The sequence below is a fragment of the Scyliorhinus canicula genome, chromosome 13, assembly GCF_902713615.1.
Source record: "Scyliorhinus canicula chromosome 13, sScyCan1.1, whole genome shotgun sequence".
In the NCBI taxonomy this organism is placed as follows: domain Eukaryota; kingdom Metazoa; phylum Chordata; class Chondrichthyes; order Carcharhiniformes; family Scyliorhinidae; genus Scyliorhinus; species Scyliorhinus canicula.
Window position 1 is genome coordinate 148,910,873 of NC_052158.1, and position 12,243 is coordinate 148,923,115.

Here is a 12,243-nt window from a genome sequence, read left to right on the forward strand (position 1 = left end):
AACATAACAACCAACATCTACCAATTAATCTACAGCAGACCCAGTGAGGAAAATCCGAGGGGGGGGAGCGATTTGGGAAACCGTTCGAATAGGTCACCTATTGTCTCCTGACCGATCGAGACTCGCAAGTCAATTTATTTAGATGTTTTTTTAATGCTCAGTTTCTAGCAGTGCACCAGTAAACATCTATCATAGAAGCGTTGGCCCAAATAGGCTCCTTCTGTGCTGTAAGATTCCATGAGAAGTGATCAGATAGTAAACAGGAGCAGGGACACTTTGAGGGTAATTTTGTCTCTCCTTCGCACACTGACTGAAGCTAATTGGAATGCTCTTACAACAACTCAGGCCGTGAACTACTGACTCAGCATGAATGGAGACCCCCATCTGATCTTTCTTGCTGACTATAAAACTAGGCAGAAGGCAGCCGCACCAGCTTAGTCACCAGGTAACTCAATCATCTTACGTTAGGCTATTTAGGGAAGCCTTAGACTGCTGTAAACATGCCCCCTCAGATTGTCCTTTTTTGATATACATTCTGGGGATATGAGTGCCGCTGGCAAGGTCAGCATTTATTGCCCTTTCCCAGTTATCCTTGAGACGGGTGGTGGTGAGCCTCCTCCTTGAAGCGCTGCAATCTGTATGGTGAGGGTAACCCCCTAAGGTGTAGTTAGGTGAGGAGTTTCAGGATTTTGGTCCAGCGGCAACGAGAGGACGGCGGCGATTACGTCCAAGTCGGGATGGTGCGTGACTTGGAGGAACACATGGCGATGGTCGTATTCCGTGAATATGCTGCTCTTGACCCTTTTTTTTGAGGGGGTAGGGGTCATGAGTTCAGCATCTAGATCGAGGCACTTGGCTGCTTACAGAGCTTGCCATATGGACTCTGAAAATGAGATAATTCTAACAAGTTGAGAGTGAGAAAATTAGCTTCAATTCAAGCGAGATAACCACAAAGTTCCAGTTGATGAATATCATCTGATGGCTAACATAAAATTAACCAATCTTAACCATCCATTTTTAAAAATTAAAGATTCTGCGAGCTTAATAAAACAAAAAAAAACTATCTTAAAGCCCTCAGGGAATCAAAAGATATGGGGATAGTGGGGAAATTGGAATTAAATACAAGAATCAGTCATGATCTTATCAATTGTCAGAACAGGCTCGAGGGGCGTGTGTTCGACTGCTGCCCCCATTGCTCATGTTTTTCTATATTTTCTTAATCTTAAAACTGGAGCTCAAATCACACTGACAGATTAAGTAGATTTCATGATATCAGCATTGGACAATGGCTGTGTCACTTAAAGGAGGAAATAGTTTGGCTGCAGTGAGCACAGTGGCAAACAGATAGAGACTATTCATTATGATTTTCTTCCTTCATTTTATTTGGCATGTTAAAAGAAGCCACAAATCCCCCAATGTGCAGGTTCAGCCTTTGCCAGTGCTATTACTTAACGACTGGGAAATGATTGTGTGGACAAGGTATGTGGGTGTGATGTTCAGGATCACACAGGTTCAATTAGGGTTCCGGCCCTGAAATTATGCTCTGGGTTGGTGGCAGAAAAACATTTGGGGTGGCACAGTGGTTAGCACCGCTGCCTCAACTTCAGGGTCCCAGGTTCGATTCCGGACTCTGGTGATTGTGTGGAGTTTGCACTTTCTCCCCGTGTCTGTGTGTTTCCTCCGGGTGCTCCGCTTTCTTCCCACAGTCCAAAAATGTGCAGGTTAGGTGGATTGGCCATGATAAATTGCCCTTCGTGTCCAAAAAGGTCAGGTGGGGTTACGGGGATAGGGTGGAGGTTTGGGCTTAAGTATTTCCAAGGGCCGGTGCAGACACGAGGGGCCGAATGGCCTCCTCCTGCATTGTAAGTTCTATGATTTGACATATTCCTCTAAAAGTCCTTCATCAGCCATTTTAATGGAGGCATTAATCTATTGGGAATAAGACAATGACATTCAGGACCTCTGAGTTTATTCTTCCATTCAATTAATATTTATCTGTACCTCAACTCTATCTTTGCTTCACTGTATTAACTAAAAGGTCTTTATTAATTTCAGTCTTAATAGCTCCAATTATTTAAGCATCCATAGTCTTTCAGGGAAAATCCCAAGTGCTTCTACTGTGATGCATTGGCTGTTCATTATCCAACGAGAAGAAACTTTTTCTCCATATCACATCTATCCAACCCGTTTAACATTTGAAATGCCTCAGTCACATTACCCCTCAATTTTCCATATTGAAGAGAATACCCGCCAAATTTGTGCAACCTGCCCTATGATTTTATCTTCTGAGTTGCCGCGTTATGTTGGTGAATCTATGTTGCAGCGTTTCCAAGGCTATTATATCCTGTACTGTCTACGGCACTGGGTCTGATCCCGGCCCTGGGTCACTGTCCATGGGGAGTTTGCACATTTTCACCGTGTCTACGTGGGTCTCGCCCCCACAACCCAAAGATGTGCAAATTAGGTAGATTGCCCACGCGAAATTGCCCCTTAATTTTAAAAAACATCCTTCCTAAGGTGGACTTCCTAAGCACTGAACAAAGTGCTCCAGATGAGGTTTGACCAAAGCTCTGTTCAACTAAAGCACAAATTCCACTCCTTTGTATCCCACCTTCCTTGATAAAGTGGGTGGCACAATGGTTAGCACTGTTGCCTCACAGCTCCAGGGACCCCGGGTTTCCTCCGGGTGCTCCAGTTTCCTCCCACAGTTCAAAGATATGCAGGTTGGGTAGATTGGCTATGTGAGGCTTTCCCCTTTGTGCCCAAAGGTTGGGTTGGGTTGTGGGGCTAGGGCGGGGGTTTGGGCTCTTTTGGAGGGTTGGTGCAGACTTGATGAGCTGCATGGTCTCCTTCTGCATTGCAGGGATTCTATGTTTCTTTGAGATTCAAATAATTAGTGGATTGAATTTTCCTGATTGGATTGAATTGATTGAGGGTGCACACTTTGGGCACACTTTGGCATAGAGGGTATGAGAGGGACGAGTGGGCGGGATCTGCATATTGGAGCGGGGCAGTTAGTGTGCATATTCCCAACGTACCTGAGGCTTTGGGATTCACCCTCTTCGTTTCAGAGACCTCGGGCAAGCGCTGCTCAGCACTGGTACCCCCAAGTGGGATCGCCCAGGGGATTGGAGGCCCCAAGCTGCATGCCCGGGCATTGCTAATGTCACCGGAGTACTGTGACAGTGCCAGCCTGGCACATTGGCACTGCCACCTGGATGCCAGACTGGTGGCACTACCAGGCCAGGGTTGCTCGGCCTGGGTGTTGGGGGGGGGGGGTGCGAGAGGGGGCCGGGGACCCTCCCGCAGTGCGAGAGGGGGCTTTGGAGATCGGGATGCCATTTAAAAATGGCCTCCTGATCTCTCGCTGCAGTGGGGAGTTCCGGCGAGCGGAGTTCCACACTGTACAAAACGGGGCTATGTGTGGCCTTAGCCGCGCGTTCCCCACTCCAGCTCCTTATTCAACACCTTGCATTGAATAACCATGCTTTTCACGGCACTGTGAGCACCTGGAACCACGCGGCTAAACATGTTCGCTCGGGGACTTTGTTCCCTTCTGAGAGAATCGTGCCCATCAATTCATTTAAGGGGAATCTCAATAAACCCATGAGGGAGAAATAAATATTATATGATGATAAGGTGAGAAGGCAAGTGGAAGGAAACTGATGTGGAACAGAAATATCAGGATAGAACAGTTGGCTTGTTTTGTGCTGTAGGTTCAATGTGGACTTGATGTTATTTCAAGGCCCCTAAGTGTGTGATAAAGTATGTTTGAGTATAGGGATTAATCTCAACTCTCATGGTGCCCTCCCCCGGACCCCAGCCATTGTCCAAGCAGCCTGTTGAAGCGTTACCGCCACATGAGGAATAACCACCTCGGGTGAGGGAGGTGGGAGGGGGTGAGCCCAATGTTCATGGAGCAACTTTGTAATGTGATTCAGATCTTGGTTTGAGATGATGGAAGAAAGGCTCTGGGAGCGGGGGGGAGGGGTCGGAGTCAGTGTCGCATTTGTCCTTGCAAAACAATATTTCATCATTTTTATTCAAGCTTCAAAGAAATGTAATGCAGGGACAAATCTGACAGGAGAGAACAGGGACACGATATGAGGCAGTAGAAGATAAAATTTCAACTCGAGCCCGCATCTTTTTTTGACAGGGTGAGCACGGGCTGAGTAGCCACTGACAGGGAGGGGGAGTGGGCAGGACATGAGTGTGGGCGTCTGAGAACAACCCGGCTATCTATTCCCTCTTACCAGTCCCCTTGGAAATAGGCCAAAGGAAGGATATTTTAACGCAGCTCACTGAGCAGGATTGCATGTGGGATCAGATGAAGGTTTCCAGCTCTAAGGGAGGGGTGCACTAGCCTTTCAGCCACGTGTTTCTCGGCAGGGGGGGGGCTGTTTACTGGCAGCAGGATTCTCTGCTCCCGTTGCTGTCAATGGGATGTCCCATTGAAGCCACCCCATGCCCTGGGAAGTCCTTGGGAGGGGATGTGCTGCTGGTGGGTCCCGAAAATCACGCCGATGTGAACGGCCGGAGATTTCCAGCCGAAGCTACACTCTATTACTTTCAAGGGTTAAGAAAGACTTAAATGAGTGTATTTCCAACCGTCTCCAAACTTGCTTTGCAGCCGGTTAGGTATTTTGTGACATTATAGTCATCACTGTGGTGTGGGAAACATGGCAGCCATTTTGCACGCAGCAAACTCTCACGTCCAGCAAAGTGATCATGACCAAACGATTTTTTTTTTTTCTAAACGGTGCTGATTGAGGGATGAATGTTGGTCAGGTTTCCCTTGCCTTCTGCATAAAGCTTCCCGGGATCCCCTGAGAGGGCAGTTGAGACCTCAGTTTAGCATCTCCACTGAAAGATGGCACCTCAGACAGTGAAGCACTCTGTCAGTACTGCACTGGAGTTGCAATTGAGACGAAAATCATTAAGGATGGAATGTAGAAACAGCATTTCATCCAATCCTGCCTGTTGTCTGACTGATGGATCAGGTCAAAATTACACCTGAAATTCGACTTTTTACAACCTTTCATTTTGTGGTTTAAAATGATCTTGTTATCTGTTAAATTGTGCAAATTATATGCTTCAAATTACCTTTCAAATAGTTTTAGCATATACATAGAACAGTACAGCACAGAACAGGCCCTTCGGCCCTCAATGTTGTGCCGAACAATGATCACCCTACTCAAGCCCACGTATCCACCCTATACCCGTAACCCAACAACCCCCTTTTACTTTTTAGGACACTACGGGCAATTTAGCATAGCCAATCCACCTAACCCGCACATCTTTGGACTGTGGGAGGAAACCGGAGCACCCGGAGGAAACCCACGCACACACGGGGAGGACGTGCAGACTCCGCACAGACAGTGACCCAGCCGGGAATCGAACCTGGGACCCTGGAGCTGTGAAGCATTTATGCTAACCACCATGCTACCGTGTCTGTATATATGTCTCTCTAATTCCCATGGACTGTTTATATTGCTCCCATCTCCCAGTGATTAAGTGAAAACAGAAAATGCTTGAAAAACTCCTAGTTGAAGAAGAGTCGAGGGACTAAAAACATCAGGAGCGATTTAATGTTTGTTGTGGTCTCTGCGGGTTTGACTCTGCTGAGGCTGCACTTACCTCATTTCCTGAACTGATAACCCCCCCATTGCCCCAACTTACCACTTAGGAGGTCCTCGAGTCCTCCCGCAGGGCACCCCCGGGCCTGAAACCTGGGATGGGCAACATGGCACCCGGGCACCTTGGCCCTGCCAGCCTGGCACCCTGGCAGTGCCTCTGCACCCCGCAGTGCCACCCAGGCACCATGGCAGTGCCATAATGCTCAAGTGCCGGAGGAATTCCCAGAGTCTCACCCGGAGGTCTCCAATGCCCTGCGAGACCCCCCCCCCCCACCCCACATTATGCCGCGTTTGTGTGGACCAGTGCTAAACGGCGCCGTGGCGAAGTCTCCCAGGTGAGGCCTCTAGTTCCTGGGAGAATCTGGTGTAGACACATTTACATGAGTCATTAAATATGAGATCCAGATCGCGATGTCTTGGTGGATCTAATGAAGTCTCGCGAGGCCTTCTGAGCATCGTGAATCCCTCGAGGGGCCTCTCACGAGATTAAACAGCCTCATCGCGCCATCAGGTTGGGCGCGACTAGGCCATTAAATCACGCACGTCAACTTTAGCTTCTCTCTCCACAGACGCTGCCAGACCTGCTGAGCTTTCCCAGCATTTTCTGTTTTTATTTCCAGTTCCCAGCATCTGCAGTATTTTGCTTTTATTATCCCATCTATTTTCTGTCAACTGGGGCAGATTTATAGATTTGAGACCTAATTGGGGAAGGAGAAAAATAGATTCCTTCTGTAGTTTAGGCCCTGACTTGGGAGAGAGGCCTGAGATCCTTAATTGATTTCCTGATGCCACTGATGTTTATGGCGTCGAGGGACTAGAGGCAATAAGGCTGGCAAGAGATGGTGGGCCCATGGAGACATGGAGCTTTCCCGTCATGGGTCTAAATAAATCTGTGAGGTCATGTTCCTGAAGGTGTGGTCATGTGATCTCCTTCCTCCAACACCCATCCTCGCACCCCTGAGGTGGCATAGTGTTAATGGGCTAATAATCCAGAGGCCCAGGATAATGGAGTCATGGGTTCAAATCTCATCATGGTTGGTGAAATTTAAATGCAGTTAATTAATCAATCTGGAGTTGAAAACTATTCAAGTAATGGTGAGCATGAAACTATCGTCAAAAAGCCCATCTGGTTCATGAATGTCCTTTTTCGGGAAGGAAATCTGCCAGCCTCACCCAGCCTGGTTCACCGCAATGTGGTTAACTCTTAGTGGATCTCCTGGAATGGCCCAAGAAGCAAATAGGGAAGGGCTGTGAATGCTGACTTTACCAATGATGTCCATATTGCATGAAAGAATTTTGTTTAAAATGGTGAATCCGTGTAGCCATCCTCTCGGTACACTGGCTTCCCCCTCAGCCTTAGCCTGGCCCAAATTATTTTCCTGCGATTCACTTTTCCCGCCTGCCCGCGGGTTTCCTGGCCGGCGTGGGGTGGCTTCGATGGGAAATCCCATTGCAAACAGCGGGAGTATAGAATCCCATCACGCGCTGCCGTGAAACACGTGGCTGAGGGACCGGAGAATCCAGCTCCCTATTGGAAAGTAAATCGACTCTTCATTGGCAGCCGAATTGGGATGAGTTAGGGTGGCTGGGAAAGGTGCGCTTATGAGGCATGTATAGGCCGCAGCATGTCTGGGGCAGTACTGAACAGACAAGTCATTCTAATAAGACCATAAGATATAGGAGCAGAATTAGGCCACTTGGCCCATCGTGTCTGCTCCACCATTCAATCATGGCTGATATTTTCTCATCCCCATTCTCCTGCCTTCTCTCCATAACCCCTGATCCCCTTATTAATCATGAACCTATCGATCTCTATTTTAAAGACTCTCAGTGAATTGACCTCCACAGCCTTCTGCGGCAAAGAGTTCCACAGATTCACCACGCTCTGGCTGAAGAAATTCCTCCTCATCTCCATTTTAAAGGATCGTCCCTTTTAGTCTGAGATGGTGTCCTCTGGTTCTAGTTTTTCCCTCAAGTCGAAACATCCTCTCCACGTCCACTCTATCCAGGCCTCGTAGTACCCTGTAAGCTTCAATAAGGTCCTGTCTCATCCTTCTAAACTCCAACGAGTGCAGACTCAGAGTCCTCAAACGCTCCTCATACGACAAGTTCTTCATTCACTAATGGTGCCATTTCACCCCCCCCCCCCTCATGTTTAGATGTTCCATCCACTTCCTTACCCCAGAAAGCAGCTCCGCCTATCACTTGGAAACAGCACGTTGAAGCTGAGCAATTAAGCCACAATTGCTTATTACAGCAATTGAAAGATCCCCAGAATAATTTTAAAATCTATCCTAATTGCCGCAATAATCTTGCAACATAACTTTGCAGATCCCTAGATAAGTACCAACTTGCGATGACTTCAATCTATTGCTCGCCACATAAGAGTGTTGATCTTGCCCATTAGTCAGGATGTAGTGTTTTTATTTCAATTCATTTCAGGGGTGTAATTGGAGTCTGGCTGTGCATTATGTTTGTCAGTGTTTTGTGCCCGGGATGCACTTTTCCAGGACAATAATGTGCTGCATAGACTAGAGAGGTCTTGAGCGTCCAATCGACTGCTCATGCTGGGCTAGGGAGGGAGGACCAATCAGGCAGCGTTCCCAGTCCCGATTTCTATCGAGTAACCCGCTACCCTTGGAGGTGTGTGTAGGTATGACGCAAGCCACCGCCCACCTCTTGCCCCCCCCCCCCCCCCCCCCCACACAAGCCCCCTTGCAGCAAAGCAACAAGTGGCTGCCGTGTACCCATAAAACCCATCAATGGCTTTGGATAACGGTTGGAGGAGAGTGGGTGGGGAGAGGGGGGGGGGGGGGGGGGGGGGGGAATGGATCCGGAGGAATTCGAAAAGAGGAGCAATGTTTCTAAAAATGAGGGCAAGATATTATCGTGGGGGTGGGTGGGAGAATTGCATCTTGTTGCGATCTGAGCACTTAGATGCGTTCTCACTCCCTCAGTGGGCACTCTCAACTGTTATCTTTTTGTATTCTTTCATGGCGTGTGTGCATCGCTGGCAAGGGCCGCTGGTATTTATTGACCATCTCCATTTGTCCTTGACCTGCGTGGCTCAAAACTCCATGTCAGAGAACATTTAAGAGCGAACCCACATTGCTATGGGTCTGGAGCTATAAGTAGGCCAGATCAGGTATGGATGGCAGATTTCCTTCCCTATAATAATCTTTATTATTGTCACAAGTAGGCATACATTAACACTGCAATGACATTACTGTGAAAAGCCCCTAGTTGCCACAGTCCAGCACCTGTTCGGGTGCACAGGGAGAATTTAGAATGTCCAATTCACCTATCAAGCATGTCTTTCGGGACTTGTGGGAGGAGACCGGAGCACCCGGAGGAAACCCACACAGATACGGGGAGAATATGCAGACTCCGCACAGACAGTGACCCAAGTGGGAATCGAACTTGGGACCCTGGCGCTGTGAAGCAGCTACCATGCTAACCACTGTGCTGCCGTGTCCCTAAGAACATCAGTCAACCAGATGGTAATTGCCACGATCACCATTACTGAAACTTGCTTTAGATTCCACATTTATTAATTGAATTTAAGTTCCATCAGTTGCTTGGGTGAGGTTTGAACCCATGTCCTTGGGGTATTCGTTTCTGGATTACTGGTCTGACGACATTACCAATTGGCCAGGGTTATTGGATTAACTCAAGTAAACTGGGGAAAGAAGGAAAGGTTCGCTGCATTGATTCCTGGCAGGATATGTTGCTCAATAGATGCTTAGTTACTGACGCGTGGATGGATGTAATATCCCCGTGCCTTCAACTGATGGCACCACCCACAGAGCGATAGGGCGTAGTGGTGGTGGTGGTGGGAGGGAGGGTTGGGGCCAGTAAGGCATTTGAAAAACACACAAGAGGCTTGCTGAAATCAAATTGCCTTGTTGAATATTTAATGCTGCTGTAATGGAATCACATTTTAGCTTGGCAGAGCTTGTTCGGTCTGCCCGGCCGTCAGACAGCACTGTGCTCACTCTGTTCCCCATTTCACATGGATCTCAACTGCGGAATAGAGAAAGGTCATCATAAAGGCAGCTTTTGTTAAACATCTGACTTGGCTGTGATATACTGAGAAAGCGACCGCTGGCTGAATTAAATCATTTTATGCCACCACAGAGTTGTGATGGGTGTTGGCACCTCGTTTGGTTTCGAGGAATGGGGATCATGCGGGTTGTGGGGGAAGGGAGAAGAGAACCTACCATTCGCAGCAAAACCCCCCCCCCCCCCTCTTCTCTCTCTCTCTCTCTCCTGTTTGTTCCTGACAGCAAAAAACAGGGCTGAGCCTATACCTCAGAGTCTGCGGGGATAGGCTTGTGCGTTTGCTTGTGCACGCAGGAGTGCGATTTGTGTGTGCGCGCACATGTTTCTGAATGTGTACGCATGTGTGAGCATGCCTGCGTACACGCCAGAATGGGCAAGCAGTGAACGTGCACGAGAGCGCCTGTGTATGCATGTGCTATGTGATTGCGCAAGTGCGTGTGTGTGTACGATTGCATGAGCGTGCAAATGTGTGTGCCAGGGTGAGTGTGCCCGGGTGAGCGTGCCAATGTGAGATTCTGCAGGTGGCTTTGATTGTTGCTGGAGCTGGTGAATAACTAACCTGGATTAATCCACTAACTGCATGTTGGGTAAAGACGCAAAAAATCAGCACATGGTTTGACTTCACGCAGCAGATTTAGTCGCATTTGATAGGCGTTTTCTGTGCTTATAGCGTAGCAATGAATGTCTGACAGGCGTGACCTTTCATGAGACAGCCGACACCATTGGTTTCCTGCCCAGAATATTACTGCAACACTCTCCTTGATTGGTTGCCTCCCTGTCATGCATTGCTTCAGAAGGAGAAAATGGGCCTTTTAAAAAAATAATTGTACAATGGCTGGCTGCATTATGCTGCACTGTAAGTATTTTTTTTAAACGCAGGTAGACTGTTGCCTTTGCATGTTACTTCCAGCTTGACGCAGGAAGATTTATTTTTTAATTTCCTGTTCATTTTGCTTTTTTTCTTTTGTTTTTTTTTGGGGGATGGGAGTTAAATACTGGTTGGTAAAATGTTGATGTATCTGTTTCTCCTACAGGTTGGTACTGAGAAGTGCCTTTCCTGGAGTCTCTGCTGCTTGGAACAGCTTCTAGAGCAGTCTCTGCTTTTTTGCCTTGCTTGCTACCAGCTAGACTGCAACAACTGCACATCCAACCCCCCTTCAGCTTTAGTACAACCGTCCGTTTCCCCCCCCCCCTCCTCCTTTACCCCTTTGCCCCCTCTCCCACCCCAACCCCCTTTCATTCCCACCTAAATCTGAAAGCGAGAGGGAGAGAGAGAGAGAGAGAGGGAGAGAAAGAAAGAAAGAGAGAGAAAGAACAAACAAACTTTTCGCAGTATATCAGCCTGGCATTGCTGTCTTGCTATTTCACTGTAACCAACAAGGAATTTTAATATTTTTTTAAAAATCGACTCTACTGAAAAGATTGCCTTCTGCCTGAAACAATCGAGGGAATCAAAACACACACAAAAAGGAAACATTGATCACTGTAAATCGCTGCAATCGGCAGGGCAGACTTGATCAATATTGATTATACACCGTTGAAACTGTTTGCCAAATCAGCTGGCTGGATGTTGCCTTTCGAATAACTACTGGAAACAACTGGGATACTCACTTATCAGCGAAGGCATTGCCCCATTTCAGGCTTCACATTGGCACCACGGAATGGGTCACTGAGAGTACACCGTTCATCCCGAGTCTCACGTACAGCTCCTTGCCGGTGACAGAGCAACGTTGCTTTTTCAGCCAAACTTGAAAAGAAAAAAGTCCCCTTTTTCTTTCTGAAAATCTTTTTTGTTTGTAAAATTAAGAATCCTCGCCAATCTAATGCCAGGGGTTTTCTCTGAAAGGGAACTTCCTCGTAGCGATCATTCTGTCGGAAAAACCTTTAGCCTGCCTGAAACGAGAAAGAGCAAAGGGTACCTCCCCACTCCACACCCTCAAAAAAAGTCGAGTTTTTTTTTAAACTGACCTTCGTCGCACTACGGTCAACCTGTTTATCTCCGCACTGGTCCGGACTATCTCACCTGCCTGTTAATTCACAAACATGGCCGTTAGCGTGGCACAGATACGGGACACAAAATGGCTGACATTGGAAGTGTGCAGAGAATTTCAAAGAGGGACGTGCTCACGACCGGACACAGAATGTAAATTTGCACACCCTTCCAAAAGTTGCCAGGTCGAAAATGGACGCGTAATCGCCTGCTTTGATTCACTGAAAGTAAGTACAGAAATAACCTACTTGCGCGCGTGTCTTACTGTCGATCGATGGGCTGAGATAGTGTTTTGTGTACAATGTTTCATACTCCAGGCATGTGGTGATGGTGGACTGCAGTGTGTCTCCCGAGTGTGCTAAACGGTTAAAAGAAGGTGGGGGGGAAAGAATCAACTTTGTAATGAAGTGTTGATTCTGTTACTTATGAGTCACTGTTTATGTTATGTTTTACGGAGTAAGGTTTTCGCACTGATGTCATGCAATGATTGCAGGGGATGAAATAGCGGCTTACATGTTTACCAGACATCAACTATGCCTGCTTTAAGGTATAATC

At 47.6% G+C, this 12,243-nt stretch overlaps 1 protein-coding gene across 13 annotated transcripts in view; it reads left to right on the forward strand.

Moving 5' to 3' along the window:
* The window catches only part of mbnl1 (muscleblind-like splicing regulator 1), a 347,533-nt gene that overhangs the window by 161,665 nt on the left and 173,625 nt on the right, over window positions 1-12,243 (forward strand). For 12 of the 13 annotated variants that reach the window (XM_038815097.1, XM_038815101.1, XM_038815099.1 and 9 more), the window contains exon 2: window positions 10,733-11,915. The exons of the other annotated variant lie outside the window; for it this stretch is intronic. In XM_038815097.1, the coding sequence (XP_038671025.1) occupies window positions 11,742-11,915 (174 nt within the window). In that variant the 5' untranslated portion in view covers window positions 10,733-11,741. The remainder of the gene's footprint in view (window positions 1-10,732; window positions 11,916-12,243) is intronic. 13 annotated transcript variants of the gene reach the window in all.